Raw genomic sequence first — 27,985 nt, forward strand, 5'->3', positions numbered from 1 at the left:
GCATAGACACATAGTTCTGGAGCAGTGTGACCACTCGGAGGCCCAAGGGCACAGCAGTCCAGGCTTATTAGGTGGAGAGGTTACTTTAGCGCCAAAAAAAGAAAAAAACTATATATACCAATGCTTTGGTATGGTGGGAAAAAGAAAACTAGAAGAAAAAACAGCAAAAACAGCCCCTGGTGTCATCTGCCTAAAATACCTGGCCTAAAAAATGCCTAAAAAATACTGCCTATAAACACTGGGAATGCATGCTAGTTGTCAGTAATGTTCTATGGGAGCGTAGAGGGATCATCCAGGTGCCGGGCTGACGCCGTCCAAGGTTTTCACTCAATGAGAGGTCAACACCTCATGCCTGATTTACAATGCACAAACATTTGGCATTATGCCTCCACTGTATGCAAGGAGGTTGTTAATACACTAGTGTCATCTATATATTTGATCTTAAAATTGGAGGTGTCTGGTGTGAGAGATCTGGAGATACAGAAGGAAAGTGGAAGATAATGTGGAATGTTGAAAGTAACACATACAGGGTCATTTGGGAATTTATGCAGAAATAAAGCATTTTATTTATAAGGTGCTGACTCGTGAGGTCATGCAATATGGCAGTTGACCCAAGGGCTTACGACTTTAATTCTGTCGATTAGTAGGGCACACATTTCATTTCTCTCTGTCTCTGGTAGGGAGCATGCAGACATGCGTAGGTAGGTGTGTTACGATGTGATCCTCTTACTGTGCTTGCACAAGGTCATTTTGTGTGCCCGGTGTGATCAGGTTAGCTGTGGTTGTGCACAAGGGACTGGGAGGGTCTGGCACCTTGGCACAGCTGCGGGTCATTACCTCCACCGCAGGGGGGCTACAAGCACTATGTGGTGTCAGTTCCCCATTCTGCAGCAGCTGTTCCAGCATGTGGTAGGCCCCTTGGTTCACAATGTGAAATTAAAATTGGATATGATCATGTGATATAAAACTGTACCTCCACTTCCTTTATCCACCTCTTCCCACAGAGGGCACTACTTGTAAAATGGCCAGCTCAACACAGAGTGGATTTGTGGTCGTCACCCAGATGTACCCTCCGCAAAGTGGTCCTACTGCACCAGCTTTCTGCACTACCCCACATGTTTCCTCTGCGTTGGGAAAGTTTCTGAAAGGAGATCCAAAGGCACTGGGGGTGAGATCATTGCTCTACTCTTGCATTTAGCCATTCTCTCCCTCTGGAGAGGGACCTGCAAGCAAAGTCATTGCTGCAGCAGTACCCTGTGTTGTGGCCATTGCACTTAACCTGCACTGTTAACTCACACACTCACTATAGACGGCACTCTATACAGTTTCAATAGTAGGTGAACACCTGTGTGTATGGGAACTGTGCTTGATTGGGAGGAAGCACACAGTTTTCGAATCATTGTGGGAGCATGTATGTATGCAGTTTATAGTTTATAATTGCCACACTTTGTTGTTGTGTCATCAAGGCAGTTACAAGAACTCACCACAACAGCAGACCATAGATTGAATGCAAACATGGTGAGCCACACTCACCAAACTGCTCTCAATTAGATAGATTAGTTGGCTTATAGTCTGTTAGCAATGCAGGAAATGTCAGCTACATCCAGACTGTCAGTGGAAAAGCTCTGAAAGACATTTGCGTAAGGATACACTGCAGTAAAATTCAGTGCCTTGCAATTATCCAAACACAGACACAAGATGGTAACATTTTTTGTTGTTTGTCTTTTACAGACAGTGCAAATAATGATTGGAGTGCTGAACATATTATTTGGCATCACAATGGCCGTCTATGCTGACAGCATTGGTGTTTACTCTGGGATTGTTTTCTGGGGAGCGCTTATTGTAAGTTCATTCATTACCAATCGTCCTGCATAAAAATCTTTGCTAATCTGAATTAGGTTATTAGTTATAAAGGATGTTGACAAAACACTGATCCTCTATTAGATGATTGCTCTTCAGTCCCAGGTTCTCAGCTTGATGTAGCTGCTGTTTTACACTTCATGACTGGATTGAATGCCAATTTAGATTCCAGAAATTGTGACCGGATTAAAGTACGTCCTAAAGCATGTAAAGAGTATGTTTTGCTGTTAGTAGTGTCTTTCTAAACTAACTTGTTCAAATACACTTTCTGGGGCAGTGTGTCTGTTTGTGGACTAAAAACAAGGAGTTCTTAACTCAAATTAGTTAATTTCCCTTTTTTTGGTTTCCTCAGTACATTTCCTCAGGAGCTTTGAGTGTTGCCGCTAACAACAAACTCAACAAATGCCTGGTGAGTTCTGATCACTGACATTCAGATACTTACTGACAGATTTCAGTAGAACTGCTTTATATGTTGTGAGCTGCATAAAGTTTGAGATGAAGAAATGTGTAGTCCACAATTTTAGATTTGTAATCAAACCATTCACATGTGGTTAAAATGTACAAAATAATCCTGGTCTTTTCTGAAAGGTAACCCTTGGGAGTTTGTTTTCCAAGAGTCTGAATTACTCTAAATATTACTGAAACAAAGTAAAAGAAGCTGAAACACAGTGCTCAGTGCTAGTGGAAGTTTTTTTTTCTGAACTAAAAATTATTATTTTTTGAGTGGATACAGATGCTTATAGGTTATGTTGATCATGCTACGGCTATGTGTTACAGCCTTCAAAAATATAGCCTATGAACAGACTTGTTGCACTGACCTTTTTCTTTGCGGCACATAAAGAGGCCTACTATTTTAAGACCATGTACAGTAAGCAATATATTTTGTCACATCGCAGTGGCAGTTCAGCCAGCCTGTAATAAAAGTGTCAGTGGTCCCTCCTCTCATGTACAGATTTCTCAGTCCGGGAATCCGCGTTAGTTTAATTTTGTTTCTTGCCGTTATGGCTTTAATACACAATACAAATCCTGTTTTAATGATTGTATGAGAATGTCTTAATAAAACCTCTCTGATCTAATTGGTAGGCCTATTCTAAGTCATTCTTGTTATTGCCCATATAGTACATTTTAAGCTCATCAGTTAGTCATTAATCAATTAATGGGCGCCGTTGGTCAATTAAAAGGACTACGCGAAATTTGCATCCCATCATGTTTGATACTTTGTTGCATATCCTTTGCATGCCACGACTGCTTGACGTCTCTGACCCATAGTAGGGGTTGAGGGAGATGTCACTATTTGTATTTGTATCTGTATTTGTTCAACCAACAAAATTAGTTGTATTTGTATAAAAACCGGATTTAGCCTGTGCTTTTACTCAAACTTCCCCAAGTTGTATCTTGTAAAGATAAGCTCCTGCACATGAGCTGGGTGCAGTCTAGAGCAATGGGGAGACACAACATCTGTTCCTATACCGAAAAGCTGCTTGGAGGAAACAGCTGTTTGGGTTACAGGTCAGATATTTTAGAGCCACATGAGACAGTGCTGGGTGTGTCATTAGCCAACCACCTGTGTCTGTATTGTTCTAACTCTTGAATGGCCGTGTTTTTACTATGTGCTACTGCTACGCTGTTGGCCAGCGGCGACGTATCCAGCATAACAGCATTGATTTCTGTACCTGCAGCAACCTAATCTCATAAAGATTTTGAAACCACAAATTGCAAAACGATTTTCTTAAAATAGGACACAACTGAATAAATTTCAGTTGGCGCATTAAAGCTGCTCTGGCGGCTCATGGTGGCCCAACACCTTACTTAGACACTTTATTGTGGTTTTTCCTTTAATTTGTCACCCGTCTGTTTAAAATGATATATGTGCATTATATGATATCCTGGACTTTTCTGCAGGTGAGAGGAGCACTTGGAATGAATATCATCAGCACCATAACTGCTGGCCTTGCGATAATCCTGTTCTCCCTGGACTTTGTTGTTGAAATGAGATATTCCTGCTCTGGCAGTGACAATTCATATGCCTCCTACTCTTGCCAAAGGCTTCGGAATACTCTTGAGGTAAAACAGTCACATTGTTTATTTTTAACATGATCTAAGTAGGTATATCTGGATAGTCTGGACATCCAACAACTTAATGTGTTATATGACTATGACTCAGCTAATGTCATTAGGAGAGAACCCTTTTAACTTGTAACTGAACTCATACTTGATCACATGGGCTCCATAAATGAAATAAATAAAGATTTAGCTACTGACAATCATACTGAAAATATTTTAACATGTTTTAAGTGTTTACTATGCAAAAGTCCAAGTCTGCAGAATGTAAATGTAGAAGTGAGTGATTGACTGCCACTGATATGTTCTGTTTCCCTTTTCACAGACCAGGTCACATGGGATTAAAGGAGTGCTGTTGGTTTTCTCCATCCTGGAGTTCATCATCTCCATCTGTGTGTCAGCATTTGCATGCAAAGCAGTGTGTGACTGCTCCACAGAGGTGAGATCTACATTACAACCAGGGCTGGCTTGTACAGCAGCGTGACCCATTAGACTGTTGAATGGTGGTTACAGACAGCACTTGTGAATGAAAATAAATTTAGTGGCTCAAACGGTGGAAAAACTAGGATAATCACTACATATTCAGGTGCAATGGCACCAGAGGAATAGGCAGAGGGTAAATAGTGACACCTCAGAGTGCACCTTTAAAGACAAAACTATAATAATCCTACTATATTTTATTTACTCAATTTAGTTTAGTTTTAAGTCCTCTGTGTTCAGTGTTTGTTAAACTCAAAGCTCCAACGCTGACTAAAGGATTGAAGATAGAGTGACGATAATGTGTATGTGTAAGGCAGCATATCGGCATCTAGTGGCCATGACTGCCTACCTAGAACAAGAGGCAGGAAAAAACCCATGTTTTGCATTAGAAACATTATAAATTGAAGTGATCTGAAATTTGTCATTATTTCATTTTATTTTGTGGGTAAAATTTTTTATTTCATTTTAGTTTTTTGTTACAAGCATGTTTTATATATATATATATACATATATATATATCTTTTTTTTTGTTTCAGTTTGCAGACATATACATTTCTTGGCTAGTTTTCATTTTAGATTGTTTTTGTTTATGATAATAACATGTCCCTGACAAACAGATAAATGCGTGTGTGGCACACACATAAAGAAACCTACTGGCCTGAGGGCTTGGTACCGAATGTGAAGGGGTCTACATAGCTCAGGAGGTAAGAGCGGTTGTCTGGCAGTCGGAGGGTTGCCAGTTCGATCCCCCACTCTGGGCGTGTCGCAGTCTCCCTGAGCAAGACACCTGACCCCTAATTGCTCCCAACGAGCTGATTGGTACCTTGCATGGCAGCCTTTCACTGTTGGTGGGTGAATGAGAGGCATCAATTGTAAAGCGCTTTGGATAAAAGCGCTATATAAATGCAGACCATTTACCATCTAGCAGTTTCGTAATGATGAGGGGTACACTTTTCCGGCTTGCTTTGTTTGCACTAATCCCCATAGAATGCTAGGTGAATGCCAGTCACTACTTTATAATTCTGAGTGATCACCTTGGTCCCATGTTTCAGCATTTCCTTCCTGTCTGATCCAAGCTTCTGGTGGTATACAGTGGCCTAACAGATGACTTCATACTGGTGCTCCCATCTTTTTGGCAACTACCTGTAGCTTAATTCAGAAGTGTATGACATTGCTATTGTGAGCTTTATCTAAAAAAACACTTCTTTTGCTGCAGCTTAAGTAGTCTATGTATGATGAAAATGTGTTGATGAAAATCTTCTGTTTTTTTATAGCAAGTGGTATATATAACACCCGCAAGCAGTCAAGTCATATCAGATAATCGTCTCATCTCAACACCAAATACTTATCAGGTAATAACTCTGTTATCTCACTACCTGTATACTACAGATAATGGATCTCACAACTTGTGCTTGGGTGATTGACCTTCTCAGATTTTATCTTGTTTTATCCTTGGTTAAAGACTATTCTACTGCTCTTCCTCTGGGTGTTTTCCCCAAGCATTTCACATTAATATCTAGATGTGATGTGCATGAATGGTAATGCTTGAAAAATACAGAGATTGTGTCAGCATCTGTTGAACACTTCCTATGATAGTGCATCAGTATAAAATTATGCTAAAGAATACAGCAAAGTTAAAGGTTGACAGCAAGATGCTTGATTTCAGTTATGATCCTGTTATTTTCTGGTCTCTCGTTGAATGCAAACCTAAGTCATGCTACATAAAAAACATATTCAGTACCAGTCAAAGGTTTGGACACACCTGCTTAAACCAGTTTTTTCATGATAAAAAATGCTTTAAACAGTATAAACTTGTCTATAAACACTTAATATTTTATTATATGATATCTGTACTTATATAAGCAGATAATCATAAGTGAATTGCATTCAAAAGTTTAATTTTTAAATGAAAATGGAAATCTTGTAAGCTCATTGTGAAGGGGGGGTGCATTGTTTTGTTATTTAAATATCTTGGTACGTATTGGTATTCATTATGACGTCTATCTTAACAGGTGCTCCAGGACCTCTAGAATTTTTCATATTTAAAAAAAAAATAAAGACCACCGACCATACTTCAAAATGCATGGGATTTATTCCTACATCAGGTTCACCCTTCTACCCTCCATTGGAAATACACCCACCGGCCACTACATTAGGTACTTGCTAGTACCAGGTGTGGTCTTCTGCTGCTGTAGCCCATCTGCTTCAAGGTTCGACATGTTGTGCGTTCAGAGATGCTCTTCTGCATACCTCGGTTGTAACGACTGGTTATTTGAGTTACTGTTGCCTTTCTCTCAGCTCAAACCAGTCTGGCCATTCTCCTCTGACCTCTGCCATCAACAAGGCATTTTCACCCAGAGAACTGCCGCTCACTGGATATTTTCTCTTTTTTGGACCATTCTCTGTAAACCCTAGAGATGGTTATGCGTGAAAATCTCAGCAGTTTCTGAAATACTCAAACCAGCCCATCTGGCACCAACAACCATGCCATGTTCAAAGTCACTTAAATCACCTTTCTTCCCCATTCTGATGCTTGGTTTGAACTTCAGAAGATCATCTTGACCATGTCTACATGTCTAAATGCTGCCACATGATTGGCTGATTAGATATTTGCGTTAACGAACAGTTGAACAGGTGTACCTAATTAAGTGGCCGGTGAGTGTATATGGTACTGCATGTGGTGAAAATGACGTAGGAATATACCCCATGCATTTTGAAATATGGCGGGTGGTCTTTATTTATTTTTAAATATGAAAAATTCTACAGGTCCTGGAGCACCTGTTAAGATAGATGGGATCATGAACACCAATACTCCTCCTTGACTGGTACTGTACCTAAAATGGTCATTTTAGATTTTAGACCAGAAATAGTGCACAGGCAAGTATCTTACTAAATACAGACTGAACGTATAATGTACTGGAATAGTCATGTTTGTCCTCTCCACTTCACAGTTGAACTCAAACTGTTGCCATGCAGAAGCACTTGTAGCTGGCATTAGGATAATGAGACTTTTATGTATTAACCTTTTTCATTCCCTCTCTTTCTCCTTTCTAAAGACAACAGTTTCACCCGTTTTGGGCCAAACTGTGATGGGCAGCATGCAAACAGACAAGCCTCCTCAATATGATGAAGTCCTTCCTTGAAAGACATCAGTGGGCATGTTCCTATAGATCCTCTCTTTTTTAATCTAAAAAGACTTTCAAGATAATAAATAATCTTTTGATTTTCCCTATAAACAACAGAAATAGATTAGCTACTTTGTGTTTTGTGTCTTTCATAACATATCCAGTATACATTTTTTATCAGCAGCATCATGTATTTTACAAAATATTGCTATGTATGTTACCAATCATATAAAGCAGGGCCTCCTTACAGTTCAGAAGGCTAAATATGTTTTGGTTACATTTGGTCTGTAGCCATGGAATAAACAGCACCCTTCATGTGTAATTAGTAGTATTAATGACACATTATATTAAATTACATTATACACATTACAGGGGAGATCACACTTTTGCAGTGGTAGCCCTCAAACTCTAGAACGAGTTGCCTCTCCATGTTAGGCTTGCCCCTACACTGCCTGTTTTTAAATCCCGTCTTAAAATGCATTTTTATTCCTTGGCTAACTCAGTATGAGAGTTGCCCTTCTTTTTCTTTTTTTTCTTATGATCTTATTGTTTTTTTTTTTTTATTGTCCTTTTGTCTTTTAAACTGGTCTTTGTGTTTTTATTGTGTTGTTTTTAGGGTTTTGCTATTTCTGAGTGTACAGCACTTGGACTGGATTGGATTATACCTGGAAATAAAATGTTTAAATTTCAAAATGTGCTTTTTGTTATCCAAGTACAAGAAACAGCAGTTCAGTGGTCTAGTTGCGAACCCATCCAAATTACCTTTCCAGTTTGTTTGACCTATGGGCAGCACTTTAAATGAGAATCATAATAAAGAGCCAACCTTGAACACAGTTCTGAACGATAAAACCACTATTAATGTACATGTCTTCAAGCCATGATGTGGCGCATGCAAACATTATGTAGCTGATTCATTGCCATGTTGAGGAGGGCCAATGGGGGGGAAAAAATCACCTTTTAAAATTCAAAGAAATCCCCAGCTAAATTTTGATGCAACTAATATTGAACAAGACAAAATTAAGCGGTGAAAATCAATAAAGTGCAGACTGCCAATTTGAGGGTATTTATGTGCATATGGGATGAACCGTGTAGGAATTACAGTCCTGCAGATTAAATCTGACATAAATGGTTATTTCTATGTATATTTATTTTTAAATACATTTATTTCTTTCTTGATTCCTTAATTTCTGTAAATATTTATTTCCATATGTATTCATTTCTTGCTGAATTTATTACGGTATATACATTTTTTTTTCTGAAATTTCTTTGTCCATATGATAATGAGGGGCTGTCAATCAAATATGTCATAGGTGTCACCTTCCCATTGGTTGATCGTACCAGAGTATGTAGATTGACTGTACATGCCTTGCTTCAATAGTTGCTTTTTACGACGTTGACATTAGTAGGGGAGATAAAATGCAAAATGTAACACAGAAGTGGTTGAATTGGAGCTTGAGCAACATATTTCTCAGAGTGAATTTTTTTATCGGAAGTATTTTTGGGGTGCTATATTGTGCGTGTATGTTAAGGAACCCAGATGTATGTAATCGTAAACAGTGGGCAGCACTGTCGCCTCAGAGCAAGAAAGTCCTGGGTTCAAATCCCGGCCTGGGCCTTTCTGTGTGGAGTTTGCATGTTCTCCCTGTGTCCATGTGGGTTTCCTCCCTGGTACTCTGGTTTCCTCCCACAGTCCAAAGACATGCGGGTAGGTTAATTTGAGACTAAATTGCCCAGAGGTATGAGTGTGTGAGTAAATGGTGTGTGTGTGCCCTGCGATAGATAGGTGACCTGTCCTGTATTCCTGCTCCAGTACATACTGGGTTAGGCTCCAGCATTCCCCGTGACCCTGACCAGCAGGTTTAGATAATGGATGGATGGATGGATGGATGGATGGATATATACAGAAATAAATAAATACAGAGATAAATATACACAGAAATGAATGAAGCAATAAATACGGAAATGAATAAATCTTGAAATAGCCATTTATGTCAGATCTTATCTATTTCTTTATTTCTGTGTACATGTATATTTACATTTTTCTTGCATTCATATTTATATATTCATTTATTTATTTATAATTTTGCCATTTCTGATCCTCCACAGCAAACCTCCTTTGTAACATGACACATCCTGCTGAAAGTACCATTTGAAAAAGGGTAGACCGTGGCCATAAGGGGATGCACCTAGCCAGCAATAATGCTTTGGTATGCTGTGACATTCAATTGCCCATGCTCAGCTAAAATTGTTCTCACAGTGTCACGGGAATGTTCTGTCAGTGTTGCATTAACAATACACTGCAGCAACATTGTGAGAAAGTTTTGTATTAGCTGGGTAGTTGGTATTAAGAGGCCTAATGTGTGCCAAGAAAACATCGTTGACACGGATCCATGGATTCATACTGTTTAGGACAAATTCTTACCGTCCGCATAACGCAGCAGAAATCGGTTTTCAAGTTTTAGTGATCACGTGCCCACTGTAGCCTCATCTTCCCCTTCTTAGCTGACACAAGTAGAACCTTCTGCTGCTGTAGCCCAGTCGCTGCAAGGTTTAATGTGCGTTGAGAGATGAACTTCTGCACACCACTGTTGTAAAAAGCTGTTATTTCAGCATTTGTGGCCTTGTTGTGGCATCTTCCCATTGCAATGTTTGGCCAAACAATAAACTAAACCTCTTCACTATGTCTGCATGCTTGAGTAATATATTCGCTGTTTGGAGTATGAGTGTATTTACGTTAACAGGCGTGTGTATAAAGTAATGGTCAGTGCGCGTGCGCGTGCGCGTCTGCGTCTGCGACTCTGCGCGTGTTGTCAGATATAGTGAGAAGGGCAGAGGAATCATGAGCACCGTCAGTTCCTTCCCTAAAATGTCTGTAATGTCAATGACCAAGTTGAGTTAATCTGATATGATTTTTCCCCTTTCATTTGCATTTAAAAATCGCATTACAATGAAATGTTAAAAATAATTTAATATCAACAGCAAATGCTGTTCAAGTTCATTAATTAAATCCGCAACAGCACTTGGTGAATTCGCAAACAAGGCTGCAAGCTTCTGTACCTTAGACTAGTTCCATTCTAAAGAACTCCAGTCACCTTGTTAGTTGCTATAGCACCTCTTCCCACGGGCCTCCCCTAATTTCATCATCATGTTTTCCATCAGAGCGTATACATTATTTCATCTTAAACTAGCATAAGCCATTCCACAATTTGAATAAAAACAAAGATTGGCTGTTTAAGATTCTCATTTGTGAAATATGTGTTAACCGTTGTATTCGTAAATTATAACTTGCCAGTAAGCTATTTATAGTTAAGCAGTTATCCTACTTTAGCATTGAACAACAGATCTCTAAATGAAATTTAGCCTATAACACGACCACCCTCCTATCAATTAGAAAGACACAGATTTCCAGTTCGCTAGCAAATACTGCTACTTCGCGTAGCGTCCCCTCAGGCTCATATTTTAATAATGTATGCTACTTGCGTTGTTTTCTGGACTGAAACGAGTTAATTTATAATAGGGTGTAGCCTGTAGGCTACTGTTACCAAACAACGGTAGCCTGCTGGGAGTTGTTTCTTGAAGAGGTTTGTAGCGAAGTATCACGTTAAGTATTTACTGCGCAGTTTCTGGGCTCATCGGAGCGGTAAGAACATATACCATAGGCTACACCTTATACGTAGTTTTCGGTTAGGCTTTTGTGTTATTGCAGGAAACTTAATAATAGATGTAAATCATACTTGTCTTTAATTGACCACCAGGCCATGTTTATTTTACCGTATTTACACGCATCTCACAGGTAGCATTCATGTTAACTATTCTACCATTCCATTCCACAAAAACGGTTGGACCTTGTTGTAAAATATTCTTAAATTGTCGGCGCTGGGGTGACCCAAGAAGTCAATATTGCTCTGTAGCCTATTTACTGCATGGGGATCAGTTAGATATTAAAGTGATGTGAATTTTTAAGCTATTAAAGCTATTTTTATTTTGTTTTAGTTTCAACTTTAATCATTTGTGCATCCTTGACATTTAACTTTCTAAAGAAAATAAAGCCATATGCTGTTTGAATTGCTACTACTTGCTCCTAACAGGAAATATACATGAAGTAAGTATTAATTTCTGTAAGTACAACTGATAATGGGGGATAATGGTTGTTTTGATGTTTTCCGGATCAACACTGCGCATCCACAGAAGTATCAAAACCGAACCGTACCCTTTCTTAATCAATTCATTTTTTGAAATCAATACTAAACTAAAAAGTTGTCAGAGTAGAATATTCCTGTTCTGTCCTTCATTACTTAGGGACACAGTCAGATTCTTTGTTGTATTAGATTTTTCTTAGTACATTTAATTGAAATGGTATAAACACATTTGCAGTTATGTGTACAGAAATGACCTGTGTAAATGACTGTAAAGTGTTTGTAAAAATGTACGTTATTTTAGTTTTTTGTTCAAAATACTGTGAAAGCCATGTAGAATAACAGCATTAAGTCATTATTTAATAGCCATCCCTTAGAATGTATACAGTTGAATAACAGGATTAAGGTTAAAGTTTTTCTCCTTCATTAAGTGGTTTTCCTCTGGCTAAATGGCTGCCAGTCATTTCACCAATTTCTTACAGTGCTGCGTCTATCCCTACAGAAACCCCTGCTTGTAATATGGCCAGCTCAGCAGGCAATAGTGGCCAATTCGTGGTCGTCACACAGGTGTATCCTCAGCAAAGTGGTCCTACTGTACCAGCTTTCGGCCCTACCCCACATGTTTTCTCTGTGTTGGGAAAGTTTCTGAAAGGAGATACGAAGGCACTGGGGGTAAGATCATTGCTCAATTCTTGCATTTTACCATTCTCTGTCTGGAGAGGGACCTGCAAGCAAAGTCATTGCTGCAGCAATCCCAGACTGTCAGTGGAAAAGCTCTAAAAGAAAGACATTTATATAAGGATGCACTATAATAAAATTCAGTGTCTATATATTTTCTAAACACAGACTCACTTACACAGGCTGGTAACATTTTTTGTTGATTGTCTTTTACAGACAGTGCAAATAATGATTGGAGTGCTGAACATATTATTTGGCATCGTAATGGCCGTCCATGCTGACAGCATTGGTGTTTACTCTGGGATTGTTTTCTGGGGAGCACTTATTGTAAGTTCTTTCATTACCAATCGTCCTGCTTAAAAAATCTTTGCTGAACTGAATTAAGTTATTAGGTGTAAAGGATGTGGACAAAACACTAATCCACTATTAGATGATTGTGCTCAACCTCAGCTTGATATAGGTGCTGTTTTACACACAGTGCCTGGATTGAATGCCAGTTTAATTAAAATTCCAGAAATTTTAACTGGATTAAAATACACCCTAAAATATGCAAGGGATATAATGTTTTGCTGTTAGTAGTGTATATTCTCTATTGAATATTTTTTCAATAGAGAATAGACACTATTATAAAAGTTTCCAAGTCAAATTAATTTCCTTTTTTGATCTCCCCTCAGTACATTTCCTCAGGATCTTTGAGTGTTGCTGCTTACAACAAACTGAACAAGTGCCTGGTGAGTTCTGATAACTGACTGAATGTGACCATTCAGATGTTTACTGACAGATTTCAATCGAACCGCTTTATCTTTCCCAAAGTAGCCTGACTGTAAATATTTCTTTTGGAAAGTGGTCATGTAATGTGCGGTGATGTTATCTACACAAGGTGTCCTCAAACACAAAAATCCTAAGAGCACAGTCACACCAACTTCATTAACAAATGATTCAGACATCCAGTTGTGACATCTTATGGGTGGTATGCTCACAAAACGTTTGGGGATGCCAGGCCCGAAAAAAAAAAGAAATTACATAAATGGTATGCAAAAGAGAGTGGACACACTCACACTGGCAAGAACAACTATGTGATGTCGCTCATGAGTTGTAGCCCCGTTAATGTTACACCCACCATTCTTCAGTGATCAGAGTTATGACTGGAGAAGGCTCTGATGAGGTGGTGGAAACACGAAGAGAACCATTAGCCCACGTGACTTACGGTAAAATAATCAAATGCATCATCAAAAGTCAGCATAATCAAAAATCCATCTGTACGCAGACAACATAATTGGAGGAGGCCGTGCTTCGCTTGGCCTCCATAAGAAGACACCTCTGTTGGAAAGTGGTCATGCATTGTGCATTGATGTGTTAAAGTACATCAACTTCACCTGTGGCCAATTTGAAACTTGCAATGTTTTTCATATGTTATTTGTTTAATTTCAAGCCAGAAAGTGTTTTTGTTCAGCAAAATCAATTTACAAATATAGCTGCAAGCAGCGATGCATGGGGTCCATGCACAGACAGCCAATATTATGCCATATAACAAGCAGCTAATCAGTGCCAAGATGAGTTAGTGGCCATCGGGAGGGGCCCTGTACCACTGTGCCAAGTTTCATAGATCTCAACGATGTCTTCAGGCCAAAATTGAAGATAGAGGAAAATGGGCTACAGCATTTCCAAAATGGTGGCTAATCCAAGCGGTTGGCAACATAAAAGGTACAGATCAATCTGCCAGATGAGGAAATTGATCACTACAGCAAGTTTTACATTTCTAAAATACAGCATGGATTTAAAACCATATGATTCAATTGGGCCAATATTTGTGTTTGGCTCTTTATGTGACTGCCAATATAGCTACCAAATTCTATTGAACCATTTGGGCATTATTAGCATTTTTGTGGCAAGCTATATCTACAATTACATTCATTGGCTCCTTCTTCATCCTTATTTTAATGTATCAAAATTCTGCATAGGCTTTTCATAGAACTTGGCGTACTGAGGCTGTCCACCAAATTCTGATGAAATACATCAACACTCAGCTAGCTAAGCAGTTTGGTGTAAATATGTGCAGTATTTATTGAAATTAGCAAGTGTCCACTATGTATGATAATGCTATGTTGGCACCCACCTCATCACATAGGTGCTCAATTGAACAGTAGGACTATATAGCTACAGTTTTGAAACAAAGAAGTTGGTGGCTAGCTAGCTGTCCATGACAGAAAAAGTACTGTGAGACTATTTTTACTCAAGATCAAATATTATTTTAATACAAGGTTACGCGAGTGACAGGAAGCCTGGCATATTGGGTTGCTCTATGAATGTGGGATTCATAGCTGGCTGTTCATGGCAAGCTAGCTAACAATGTATAAATGGATGCTTACCATTTTAACGAGCCAGCCATGTCTGTGTAGTGTTACCACACATAGGTTAATTAGCCTCTGTCTTGGTTGAATCCATAGGCATACATATTTAATGTTCTATGGTTGAATCTCACTGAAAATTAGTTTGATAATGTTTGCTAACTGTTAGTAATAAACACATCATTTCCTACTGGCAATTTACTGAAACAATTGTGGTCAGCCAGGCTACCTATGTAGTCTCTTAGCCTATCTGGCCAAATGTTACCATTCACAAAAGTTACACTCTGTCAATTTCAAACAGATGGTTATATTTGAATAGCTTTGCAACTGAAATGGAAGAATGAGTAACACAAGTAGATGCACTTAGTACTTTAAATAATTTAGCGAGTCTTACCTACCAAGGTGACACACTTTTCCCCCAGCATTGTACGCACATCGTCTTTTGTTTACAACCAAGAGAAACTAAATTCTGCATGCATCCTTGGTTTGACATACCAAAGACGGAATTTTTGTGATAAGTCACGCTCATATCGAGGCTTATTAAGTGTTTATTTATTCATATCTTATCTTATCAAAATATTGTATAGGATTTTGATGGAGCTTGGTATGAGAGGTTGTATACCAAGTTTTGTCCAAATTGGTCAATTTTTGTAGGAGCAAAGCATTTTAAGCGCTTTTCAAAAAATGCTAATTTGCTAAAAATCCAAGGACTTTAATGGCCCTTGAGGCAAATGTGTTCGTTATAAAAGACCGGTTGATCGGTTTTTATGAAAGTTATGAAGTTTATGAAGTTATAGCCCAAAAAATAAGGTTCTTCCTATAGTGCCACCATCTGGCCAGTCTGGTTAATTTTTCTTACCTGAAGAGTTGGTGGAATTGGAAACCAGCCTATTAAATTAAGTTGCTCTACAATTAACAATTTTTGCTGTGCGAACACTTTTAGGGCAGAAAAATAATTTTAAAAATGAAACCAATCCCAACTGTTTTTTAGAACCTGCAGTGCTTGGACTCTTAAAAAAAAACTTTTTTAAAAATAAAAATCGGAACGAAAACAGTAGGGTTCCGGCCCTTTATGGCTGTAAATTCTTCATAATCTGGAGAACAGAAGGTAACTGTATCAAAGGTAAGCAGGTTTCTTCACTAGACATCAAGCCACAAGACCTGGCCCTTTAGCATGCATTTTCAGTTGCAAGCTGGGGACCACCCCCTAGGTAGGTGGCTCCAATGTTGTTTATGAGAAGCATCATGGGTTTAAGCATGAAATAAATGTTCAGTACCAGAGATTTTATTAAGAATATTTTATTAATAAATAACTCAGTAGAACACAGTTATCTTTTATATTGTGCATAACATTGCACTAGTGCTGTCACTTCATTTGGCAATGCAACACTAGGTACTGTACTACATTAGCAAAATGTACGTAAAGATATTGTCGGTTTATCAATCCTGTTCATATCCTGCATCTCCAAATTTACCAACACCTGACTTATGACTCTACTGGCCTTTGTCTCTTTCCCACAGGTGAAAGGAGCCCTCGTGATGAACGTCTTCAGTACAATCACTGCTGGCTTTGCTATCATCATTTTCTCTCTAGATTTGGTGATACGAATGAGATTTTACTACTGCTATGACAGTGACTATTCGTCCAGCAACAGCTTTTGTGAACAGCTTTGGATTTTACAAGAGGTGCAACAGTAACATCAATACAATCTCTGTGTTTAGATATCCAACAATTGAATGTGTTATACAAGTATGTAACTAAACTTGATCATTTGGGCTCTATAATTCTAACTATTAAAGACTACGCTACAAACAATAATACTAAAAATATTTTAACAAGTTTTGTTATATACAAGTTAGTGAATTATGTATGAATGAAAGATATACTGCCGCTGATGTGCTCTTTGTTTCTCTTTGCAGTCTAGATCACGTGGGATCTCAGGAGTGCTCTTGGTTTTTTCCATCCTGGAGTTCATCATCTCCATCTGTGTCTCAGCATTTGCCTGCAAAGCTGTGTGTCACTGCTTCTCAGGGGTGAGGACTACACAGATGAAGTAGAGGGATCATAAGACTTTTTTACAGCTATTTAATTAACCTTGGGACAATGAGAATTTGGTAATGAACAACTTCCATGTCTTTTTTTAGCAAGTGGTATATATACCACACCCAAACAATGTCGCACCAGGAAACCTCATCCCAGCACCAAGTAATCATGAGGTAGTAATTCTGTTATTTCACTTCCTGAATACAACAAATAATGTCTAATCTTGTTCTGATGTGATTGGCATTCTCAGTTTTTGCTTTATTTTATCCTGGGCTTTAGAGTATCGGATATTCTACTCTGTGGGTGTTTCCTCGAAGCTTTTCACAGAACGTCTAAATGTGTTAATATGCACACAATGTCTATTCTTGAAAAATATAGTTATTCTGTCTATATACTGTGTAGGTTAAACACTTCCTATGGTTCAGTGTAAAATTATATGAAATGTTATTTAAATGATATTAAAGTTTACAGCACAATAGTTTTGACAGTGAGATGGCTGACCGCAGTGAGTATTTCTGGTCCCTTGCTCAAGACCTTAGTAAGCCATCTTGCTGTACAAATCACATACAGACTGAAGACAGACATACAAATATTCTCGACTTAGATGCGGGCCATGGTCTTTTGAAAAATCAAAAGTAGTGCATAGCTGAGCACTTGGCTTACTGAATACTCTCTGATTATACTGTATAACAGTCAGGTCAGTCCTCTCCACTTCACTGTTGAACTCAAAAACTGTTGCCCTGTACCAGCACTTGAGGGTAATGTGACTTTCATTTATTAACCTTATTGTTCTCCTTCTTTCTCTTTCTAAAGATGGCAGTTCCACATATTTTGGGGCAAAGTGTGATGGGCAGCAAGGAAACAGAGAGGCCTCCTGCTTATGCTGAGGTCGTTCCATGAAAGAGAGGTCATAGTGGTCACAGGCATTACTGGTGATGTTCCTACACATTTTCTGGTAATGCTATTTGAGAAGAACTTCTATATAATAACAACATCAGCTGCTTTTTCATAACCAACAAAGATCAATTAGGTTTGTTGTACTTAGCGCTTTCTATAATATATTCCATTATATATTTACAGCGCTTACCGACAGCGTCATGCATATTATGAAATATCTTACTGAATGTATGTTACCAATTATATAGAACAGGGCCTCTCTACAGTTAGGAAGGCTAAACATGTTTTGGTTGCATTAGGTCTGTAGCCATGGAATAAAATCTGCTTTTAATGTGTAATGAAGTACAAATGACAGACTGTGCCTAAAAATAAAAATTTTAAATTTCAAAATGTGCTTTTTGTCATCCAAGTCTTGCTCAGAAGCAGCAGTTTCAATGGTCTATTTTAGAACCCATCCAAATGACCTTTCCATTACATTACATTACTGTGGTGTGGGGATGGCTGGTTTAAGCAGCCACACCTGCCCTGGGTCAAGCTAATTAGACCTGGCCAATTGGATAATTGGTTAAGAATTAGATAATTGGCCAGGCTAATTGGGCCCAGGAACAGGAGTGGCTGCACCTGTGCGTAGTGAGGTAATCACTGCGCACAGGTTAAATCTGCCATCCCCACTCACACGGGGAGCTTCGGTCATGACTGGGTTACATCTGCTCACTTTGGCTGTTACCATCTTGCCAAACCCTCGTGAAATAAATCTGGACTGCTTGAACATCATCTCCCTGTGTCTCTGTGCTGGAGGGCCCCAAGGAAAGCCACTTTGGTGGCCTGTGGCAGGCGTGTTTGCCACAATTACATTACAGGCATTTGGCAGACGCTCTTTCCGGTTTGTTTGGCCCATTGGCAGCACTTCAAATGGGAATCCTAAAATCCTTTACAAACTAAAAAAAAAAAAAAAAAAAACACTTAATGTAGATGTCTTCAAGCCATGATGTGGAGTATGCAAACCCTGGTATGTAGCTAATTCAAAGTCATGTGGAGAGGGGACAATAGGATGCCAAGAAGTTTGGTATACTAAACTAATCAATATCAGTAAAACGGTCTTCAGTCTGGATGCCCTTTTGTTTAATGTGTATGTTGTGTGTAAATAGTGGGAAAATGTGTCTTAACACCAAAAAATCATGGTTGAATGGAGGATAGGCACAATCTTGTTTTCCAAGGCAGCCGGTCAAACAATCAGCGCCATTTTGGATTTCCCCAGAGAATATTTTAAATAGGTGTATAATGGGTGGCAAGTGAAAGACCAGGCAGGACGTATAAACAATGTAATTTTGTATTACATTAGTTCCTTTTAATCCAACGTTTCTCTGTATCCTGTAAACGCCAGAATATTTGGCTGTGTTCTACAATATGAATCATTGGTAGAAATTAAATTCTTTGACCATCTGTACTTGTCTCTGTTGCTGGACCACTACAGGTATGTTTCTGCATACACATAAAAATATAGTGTTAAAAAGCACCTAGTTCAATACATTCATATGCATTCAGTTATTATGCCTGAAAACATCTTTATTATCAAGATATGAGTATGATATTCAAAGTAAATAAGTACAAGGTATGTTTTTCCATTGTGCAAAGTGATGAAAGCAACGGGGAAAGCAAGTTTATCCTGAAACAAAAAAAAAATTCTCCTACTAAACTGCCATAATTGTGATGTACGTGACATTCTGTATAGCAACTCATTTTAATGTGTTAATAATTAACAATGACGTTCTGTAACTCGCCTCACACGAAGGAGTCCAGAATGCAAAGGAGGAAGCAAAACCAATATTAATAATTTTGTAGACAGAATTTGAGCTATTCAGTCACACAACCTGATCCTGTGTGAAACAACCGCCGCTTTAATGTCTTTTCATGCGTACATGCAGCACTGGAAAGCTTGTTTATCCATTTTCTCTGACAAAATATCGGTAAGTACTTTATTTATTTTTTTAATACTGTTCAGTGATTTACTATATACTTAGATGCATATCTAAGTGCACACTTAAGTGCGCTGCATGGCCTGATACTGATTAAAAAATACCATAATTCTGCCTCTTCTATTTTGACATGACTTTTTAATTAAATACTCAATCTTAAGTGTAGTGAGTCCTATTAGCCAATTCTGGGCTATGCATTTCTATGTTTGACACAATAAATGGACTGCGAGTTGCTAGTGTTGTGAAACCACCTTGCTTACATGTTCTTACATGTTCGTTAAACGTGCAATTGTATCAGCAGTTAATTATGCCATCCACCCAAAAAAGGTGTAATGCTGGTTGGAATGAACTGGTCAGACACTGCTGTGTAAAGTGAAGTTTGAACCAAGAGTCATGTGTTGCAGTCTTTATCCATAGCTTGCAGCAATTATGGAGTTATTAATTTTACCATCATACCCTTTCCCCCTTCGTGTCAAGAAATTTGTGCTCATATGTATGATGACGTACAATGTTCACTGATTGAAATACTGTATTTAACTGTCCTGCTGACGAACTATACATTTGAAAACACCAGGAATAAAGGAACAACCCACAGATTACCCTCGCACAGGACAGAAGACAAGAAAGAATAGATGAGACAGTCCATGGTCCATTTGTATTGAGGTATGGTTGCCTTATTAAAAAATTTGGAGTTTGAGCAGGGACTCTACAACGCATCCTTTTAGACTGGCAGATTATAGTTCCTATTTCACTGTAGTCAGGGGAACTGGCTTCTCTCTAGATGTGTTGTGTTCTTCCTGTAGTTATGGCGCAATTTTACAACAAAGTCTTTTGCTAGACACCACAAGATATTTTCCTACTGCCTCTTCTCCTGTTAACATTACTGGCATCAGCTGGAGTGTGTACTGAACACTACACCTGGAAATCATAAGCTTCTTTGCAATTTCTGACTGGGAATAGCCTTGCTACAATATTTTTACTTGGCCCTGCGCATCAAACCCTAATGCCGCCTTCTTTTTGCCATATTTCTTGCAACTTTAGCGCCTATTTCGCTTACACTACAGGCCAATGATATAAGGCTACCTGAGATTTTAAAACAAAATAGATAAGGTAGATTAGATTTCAGTTTATTTAATTACTCCTCCAAATCCAAACCCCATTTGCAAAATGATTGGATAGACTTCAAATAATTTAATTGTAATTAAAGCCAAAGGAGGCTATTTTGTGAAAGGTTGTGTTTAAGATTATTTTTAAGTAAAATTCATCTTATTTGTAGGTAGAAAATGGGAAAAAATGTTTATACTTTGGTTAGTTATTCAATAAATGCGCACATATTAACTGAATTCTTATTTACTCAAGGTTTATTAAAAACCACAGAATACTTTTGGCCTATAACCTAGATATAGCCAATCTAGATATAGCCAACTTTTTTTGTCTGTGCCTATGTCTCAGTTTGTTTTTTGATTTAACATTAATATGACACAAAATGTATTTGTAAAATTCGTATTTAAGCACTCACCATCGTTATCTTTTTTAGTATGACACCTGACATCAGAATTGGTTTAAATGGTCTTTTAAATATTAACTTGGATGTCTTCTTTCTTTATCTGTCTCTACACAGATTATAAGATGTCCAGCTCTTTCTCAACAGCCAATGGAGTGGTGGTCATTACCCAGGTCTACCCACGGGATTCTGGCACTGCTGTAACCACTCCCTGCACTATCCCCAAAGCTTCCTCTGTGCTGGACAAGTTTCTGAAAGTCGAGCCTAAGGCACTTGGGGTGAGATAATTATTGGTCTTGCATGTCACTCTTCTGTTCCTCTGTGCTCAGAAAACTATGCAGTGGCAGTGCCACGGCAAGACAAAGAAGTAGATCTAACCAGATTTTCTTGTCCTTTTTATTTTACAGACTGTACAAATAATGATCGGTGTGGTGGAGATATTATTTGGCATCAGCATGCATGCATACATTTCCATATATGGTGACTTAAAGGCTACCATTACTGGGATCACTTTCTGGGGAGCACTTATTGTAAGTTAATTAGTTACAAACAATTTTACTGAATGAAGCTCAGGAATGTTTTTATGAAGAATATATCAAGAGTCGGTTTCAGTGGCAGAATCACTGATCACATGCAAGTTGATTTCAATTGTTAATGGCCTCCTATTGGAGAAAATAAAATAATTTACCTTTGATGCTTTAATTGTAAACTACTATCAATATGTGCTTACAACTGAACTGGAACAATGACTTGAAGCTGAGGTCTGAAAATAAAGAGTTAACTATTTAACGTTACACAATGAAGTAGCCTAGTAATCTACCTTCCTGACCTGGAACACATTTTATTTCTCTCCTTTTCTATCTTCAGTACATTTCCTCAGGAGCTCTGAGTGTTGCCGCTAACAACAAACTCAACAAATGCCTGGTGAGTTCTGATCACTGACTGGTACTGACCATTCCAAAATTTACTCATTAATTTCAGTAGAACTGTTTTAGCTTTCCCAGATTAGGGAAGCAGCTCAATTTCTTTTGCCAGGTATGGTAATTCTAATGATCAATAATATCCTTTCAAGCGCCTGACTTTTTGCAGTTTCATTGCCACTTAATCGTTGACTAGAAAATCTCACTTCAATCTACTTTTCATTTGGATAAGAAATGTTTTGCTGCCGCCTCTTATCATTAAGCTCACCTAAACTGATTTTATGCCTATATTTTTGTCCTGCAAACTCAAATCAGCATCAAATTTGTATCAAATGACAAAGGTATGCATGTTGCCCTAGTCGAGAGGAGCACTGCCTGTTTGCTTACTCTCAATACTGTAGGTAGCATAGAACTCAACAGGCAATAGATGATCCTCATCTTCTAACCGCAGCATCAGGGCAAATGTTGATTGCCAGAGAGTGTTTGTGAGAGCTGACCAATCAGTAGAGCTGAGAGGCTTGCAGGAGCATGTTTGTGGTTGCTGATTTTTATAGAACCATGCTGCATTGAAGTTTGAAAAACAAAAACAGAGAAGGACGCTGTAACTTCTCATGGATGAACAAGTAAACAGGAAACACGCTGTCCGCCTCCAATGATGCAATGTCGCAACGTTGGTGGTATGAATACAGTTAAAAGTCCTGAGTGAATTCTTCGCCGATGCGTGGTTAACTTTAATAGGTGCTTTACTTGCGGCATCTTCTGACTGTAAACTGTTGTTAACTTAACTCAGAAAGGCACATTTTTTGATGACTTTGGTTTGGGGCATTCCTCCGAAGGACAAGTGTAGTGAAAATAGGGAAAATTCTGCCTTCAAAGCAGCTGACTTTGTATTCGGGCCACAGGACATAGGAACTGGAGAGGATAGGAGGGGGCAAGTGGCGAAGCCTAGGAAGTAATGGGAAACCGCCTCTACTGTGCATGTTGAGGGAACGACGGTGACCGTTGCTTAGGCGTACCCCCGAGTATCACATACTTGTAATATTGAGATCAAACAACTGCGTTATATTATTAATTTCTGAGAAATATTTTAAATAAAATTGTTAGAGGAATTGCTGAAATATCCTACTGAAGTAGGACATTTTATTTGTCATTATGGTTATGCTATTCTTGTGTACTAATGAGGCAACCAAAATCGTTGCATCAGAAAGGCACTTGGCAGTCCTTGATTTCAAACTGTAGGTATAGACCCAGAATGTTCTGAAGTGACAACACAGTATCTCTTTCCCAAAGGTTAAAGGAGCACTTGGTATTAACATCTTTAGCACCATTACTTCTGGCATTGCTATCATCCTTAACTGCCTGGACATTGCTCTTGAAAGAAGTTATTACTACAGCAATGTTTACTTCAACTTCTCGCATTGCATATGTGAGCCTACATTTCAGGTACAGAAATAATGTTTTTCATTTCATAATTTCAGGTGTAATTAAATGTAAATATCTAATATACAGTTGTGCTGTATGACTACAACTCAAAATTATGATTAGATCAGACATCATTGTGCTCTGTTGCAACTTGTTATGGAAGTTGCTGGTATTCATAGAGGCATATTGAATGTGAAGATTTAAGGTTAGGGTTAGAGTTAAGGTGCCAGCACTAAAATAAATGTCCTGGTGTAATGTGTGTAATGAAAAAGATTAGGCTACTAACTCTCATACTTTATATATGTCAGGAGTTCCATATTGCACACAAGTGCAGGTGCACGGATGAAACTGTATGGGGAAGTGGCTAGCGTTCATTTATTCTCTGTCTCTCTCTGTACAGATCGAGTCACATTGGATGACAGGAGTGCTGTTAGTGTTCTCCATCCTGGAGTTTATCATCTCCATCTGTGTGTCAGCATTCGCCTGTGGGGCAGTGTGTGACTGTACCCCTGAGGTGAGGTTAGGTTTAGGGTTAGGTGCATTTACAGTGGTACTGTGGAGCAGTGTGCAGCACACTACTGAATGATGGGCACAGGAGGGATGTTGAAATTTCTTTGGAAAACTAAGAAATGGAATATAAGCTCAAAATACATGTAAAAATATGCCTATACATTGATTTCAAGTCAGCTAAAGCCAACTGTAGTTCACATTTAGTTTTTATAGCCTTTATGAAGTTATATAATCAGTAATCAGCCTGTTGTACTCTGTATTTTCATAGGCCTTTTATGTACTGTACTTTACTGAAAATGATTCACAAAATGCTGAAAGTGAAGAAAACCCAGCTGATTGGCAGGTGAGCCAATCGGAGAAAGAGGGAAAGAAACTATTGTATTTTTTGTTTTATTTTGATGATGCTCTTCACCAAATTATTCTTGTCAAAGCTGAGGCTGTATAAAAAACAATCCTGATGTGTGCGCCTGAGCTTGCCTTCATGGCGCGGAGCATCAGGGCTCTTTCTGGTGCTTGTTCCAATTTTTACATTACATTACATTACAGGCATTTAGCAGACACTCTTATCCAGAGTGACTTACACAACTTTTTTTTTACATAGCATTTTACATTGTATCCATTTATACAGCTGGATATAAACTGAAGCAATTTCGGTTAAGTAACTTGCTCAAGGGTACAACGGCAGTGTCCTGCCCGGGAATCGAACCTGAGACTTTTTGGTTACAAGTCTAGTTCCTTACCCACTGTGCTACACTCCGTCCAATTTCATATCTTTCCTTTAGGAAGTCGTAATCATGCAACATCCAAGCACTGAAGGCAATACTGCCCCACCAGAAAATCTACAGCTGTCCATTTCAACACAAGCATATGAGGCATATGAGGTGAGAAATCTACTTATTCACACCCCCCTCCCCCCTCCACGATTACACTTCCTGTATTTTAGTTCTTGTTTTGAACTGTTGGCTTTCTCAATAGATTTTTGGTTCTCTTTTCCCGAATAATCTCAATTTAAACAGGACCATTATTTATGCCCACACACTATGTTAGTTAAATCCCTATAACTGTGATAGAGGGTAATTAAATGAAATATGTACTAACAGAAAGGGCGGCATGGTGGTGCAGTGGGTAGAACGTTCTCCCAGTGTTTGCATGTCCTCCGGGTACTCCGGTTTCCTCCCACAGTCCAAAGACAGTACAAAGACTGCAGGTAGGCTAATAGGAGACTCTAAATTGCCCATAGGTATGAGTGTGTGAGTGAATGGTGTGTGCGCCCTGTGATAGATTGGCGACCTGTCCAGGGTGTAGTCCTGCCTCTCGCCCAATGCACGCTGGGATATACTTCAGCACCCCCCCCCCACCCCCCCACCACCCCCCCCCGTGACCGTGAGCAGGGTACAGATACCATGAAGTGGGTATAGATAATGGATGGATAGTAACAGAACAATAGTTTGACTGCAATATTGTTAACTTTAGTTATTATCTTGGAATGCAATCAGTCTCTTGCTGAAAGAAGACTTACTGTAAGTACAGGTCCTGTGCTGTCCTATAATTATTAATCACCTTTGATGTGCACCTTTGTCTATGTGAACTGTATGTTAATTATCTCCAATTCACCTGGAATTCACCAAGTTGATATTTAAAAGATTTCAAAAGAAATGTGCTTACAATGTGCAAATAGTGCCATGCACCCCAGCAGGTCTAGCTGCCTTGGGGTGAAAGTTTATATTAATGTCACTTATTTTGTTTCTTTCCCTATCCAAGACAATATCCCCCAGCATGGCTCAAAACCAGCCTGATGTCTTCATCAAGAGTCAACAGAATCCTCTGGAATATGTCACAGTCCCCCCATGAGACAAAGATCAGATTGAGTACTGTTATCAATTGACGTTCATATGGTTCGTCTTTTCGCAAAACTTTATTAGTGTTGAGTTGCCTATACTCTAGATATCCTGTATCCCCAATACTTTAATCACTGATATTGCATATATTTTTTCAAAAAAGGAATATGCAATTAGACAGTTTTTGATCAGAATCATGTGCATTACAAAATATCTTTTAAACAAAGCAGCACTTCCATATAAATCAAGAACACCCAGTAAGTTCTACGTTATGAATGAATGGCTTGAGCCACTAAAGAAATATATGATTAATTCAAATGACATACATGCAGGGTCAATATGATTTTCTACCTTCCATACCTTTACAATGTAAATCTTGCTATATTATGCACAAATCTCCAGCAGGTCCAATGATACCATTTCCTTGCATGTTTATGTTTACTCATAGAATCAGACTGGGAGACTTTATTGTCAGCATTTATTGTGTCGAGACAGACTTGATCCCTTTACAGATATGAACTGGGGAATCAGTGGTGGAGTAAGTGAAAAATAGTTTCTTTGTTATTCTGTAGCTACTGTATTTCCTGATTTAATCATTATAGTGTGTTATTCATCTTTAGAGTAGATATCAACTAACTTTTGTTAGTTGATATCCTAGTTGATAACCTTTATGTTTTGGCAAACAAAACAGGCATTGAGGCCCAACTTGTATTTCCTACCAGCAATGTTTTAATCATAATGTTGAGCTGTGCATCTTTAGAGTACATATTAACTAACTTTTATGGCTTCATTATGTTCCTTTTTTGTTTGTTCTGCCTTTTCCTTACTAAACCTAAACAATAAAACCTGTGTTGGATTAATAAGGACCTTGTGCTACATGCATGAGGTGCTTTTAAACAAGCCTCACCTGTTTAAGAGCAGATCTACTCATAGTGATTCTGTAAATACTGATCCCGCTAACACAGAGACTTTACTTACAAGTGTGACAACAAAGAATCTCCTTAGCAGTTTTCCACTGTGAGGCAAAATTTGCCTGGAGTTCTGCAGTACCTGTACAAAGTTCAGGAATAGAGAAATCTAACACACTTTGCATTTCTCTCTTGAATCATCTTATGGAAACCAGTGACTTGTGTTTTTTTTTTTATAGCTGCTTAATAATATACTGTACTACCTATACTAATAATATGATGACTACTCTATTCTTTTTTTAGATTCTTATTCTTATTATTGTTTTGCTCCAATTTATCAACACAAGAATGTGTGTTGCATTTAAAGCCTTAATCTATTTTCCATAAGGGAATAAAATCACTTTCACTGCACTGTGTCATATCAAGTTGTTTTCCTCTATTCGTGGTGTTATAAATTAATATTGTAACTTCCTGAATCTTGCTACACCCTAAATATTTGTTCACATTTGCTCAGCACTCCTGTTTACCAACATTAAGCTTTTCATGGAAAATTAGAGTATTTGTGGTTTCCCCTGCTTATTCAAAGGAAAGTCTTGCATAATTTTTGGTAAATGAATGCAACAGTCAAATCTGTGCATTATTACCAACCTAGGTCAACACTTTACAATAAAACAAAGAATACATAAAATGATATGCATACATATATGGCAAACACACATCTACGCTTTTATTTTCTATAAAATCTGTGATGCTTTTCAACCTCAGAATTACCAACTTGTGCTTATTGTGCTTATTGCACCTGATTTTCTTTTCTTCTCTTTTTTCGGGGGGGGGGGGTTTGTGTTTGTTGTAAGAGGTGAAGGATTAAGATATCATATCGTTTCCGGGTTTCAATGTGTCTATTATTGCAGTGGCTATCAGACACCACTAGATGGCAGGTATTCTTAAATATCATGTCAGTCCAATGAAAAGAACTGCACATCCCTGACATGAAAATCACTTAGATACACTATTTTTAACGTGTTTAAACACACAGTACATTAATATATAAATATATTTAAAAATGTTGACATTGCAGCATATCAGAAAATGCCTTACACTGAGGATTTTTTTTTTTACAATTTATTTCTGCTAGATTTGTCATGGTTCTGTGTTTCCCGTCTGTCCTTCCTTTGGGCCGCCAGATGGCAGTACTTCTGTTTTGTGTCCTGCGCCCCCTGTTTAATTGTATTATTGGTTTCAATTGTTCAATTATTGGTTTTTGGTTGTCTCGTTTTC

The 27,985-nt window shown here is 38.3% G+C and overlaps 2 protein-coding genes across 3 annotated transcripts; both read left to right on the top strand.

Moving 5' to 3' along the window:
- Positions 1–1,004: 1,004 nt before the first annotated feature.
- On the top strand, positions 1,005–18,022 carry LOC118229683. The gene is made up of 16 exons (XM_035421932.1): positions 1,005–1,168; positions 1,732–1,842; positions 2,213–2,269; positions 3,763–3,924; positions 4,247–4,360; positions 5,676–5,753; positions 7,458–7,532; positions 9,217–9,231; positions 11,082–11,166; positions 12,165–12,334; positions 12,557–12,667; positions 13,015–13,071; positions 16,210–16,374; positions 16,609–16,722; positions 16,834–16,905; positions 17,546–18,022. Exons 1-16 carry the CDS (start codon positions 1,022–1,024, stop codon positions 17,630–17,632), a joined length of 1,620 nt encoding a protein of 539 aa, XP_035277823.1. The 5' UTR covers positions 1,005–1,021; the 3' UTR covers positions 17,633–18,022.
- Positions 18,023–18,438: 416 nt separating this feature from the next.
- On the top strand, positions 18,439–27,118 carry LOC118215459 (membrane-spanning 4-domains subfamily A member 4A-like). 2 transcript variants are annotated; one of them, XM_035396303.1, is made up of 10 exons: positions 18,439–18,638; positions 19,555–19,596; positions 20,180–20,268; positions 21,227–21,387; positions 21,517–21,639; positions 21,977–22,033; positions 23,320–23,472; positions 23,852–23,965; positions 24,744–24,842; positions 25,723–27,118. In XM_035396303.1, exons 4-10 carry the CDS (start codon positions 21,235–21,237, stop codon positions 25,810–25,812), a joined length of 789 nt encoding a protein of 262 aa, XP_035252194.1. In that variant the 5' UTR covers positions 18,439–18,638; positions 19,555–19,596; positions 20,180–20,268; positions 21,227–21,234; the 3' UTR covers positions 25,813–27,118. The 2 variants fall into 2 exon arrangements, with proteins under 2 accessions (XP_035252194.1, XP_035252185.1); XM_035396294.1 differs by having other exon boundaries at positions 18,439–19,596.
- Positions 27,119–27,985: the final 867 nt, after the last annotated feature.

This window comes from Anguilla anguilla, chromosome 1 (genome assembly GCF_013347855.1).
Source record: "Anguilla anguilla isolate fAngAng1 chromosome 1, fAngAng1.pri, whole genome shotgun sequence".
NCBI lineage: Eukaryota > Metazoa > Chordata > Actinopteri > Anguilliformes > Anguillidae > Anguilla > Anguilla anguilla.

Coding starts and splice junctions, on each gene's coding strand:
- LOC118229683 (XM_035421932.1), top strand. CDS start 1,022: ATGGCCAGCTCAACACAGAGTGGATTTGTGGTCGTCACCCAGATGTAC. Junction 1,843..2,212: donor TTTTCTGGGGAGCGCTTATT/GTAAGTTCATTC, acceptor TGGTTTCCTCAG/TACATTTCCTCAGGAGCTTT. Junction 11,167..12,164: donor TTTCTGGGCTCATCGGAGCG/GTAAGAACATAT, acceptor CTATCCCTACAG/AAACCCCTGCTTGTAATATG.
- LOC118215459 (XM_035396294.1), top strand. CDS start 21,235: ATGTCCAGCTCTTTCTCAACAGCCAATGGAGTGGTGGTCATTACCCAG. Junction 21,640..21,976: donor CTTTCTGGGGAGCACTTATT/GTAAGTTAATTA, acceptor TTCTATCTTCAG/TACATTTCCTCAGGAGCTCT. Junction 23,473..23,851: donor TATGTGAGCCTACATTTCAG/GTACAGAAATAA, acceptor CTCTCTGTACAG/ATCGAGTCACATTGGATGAC.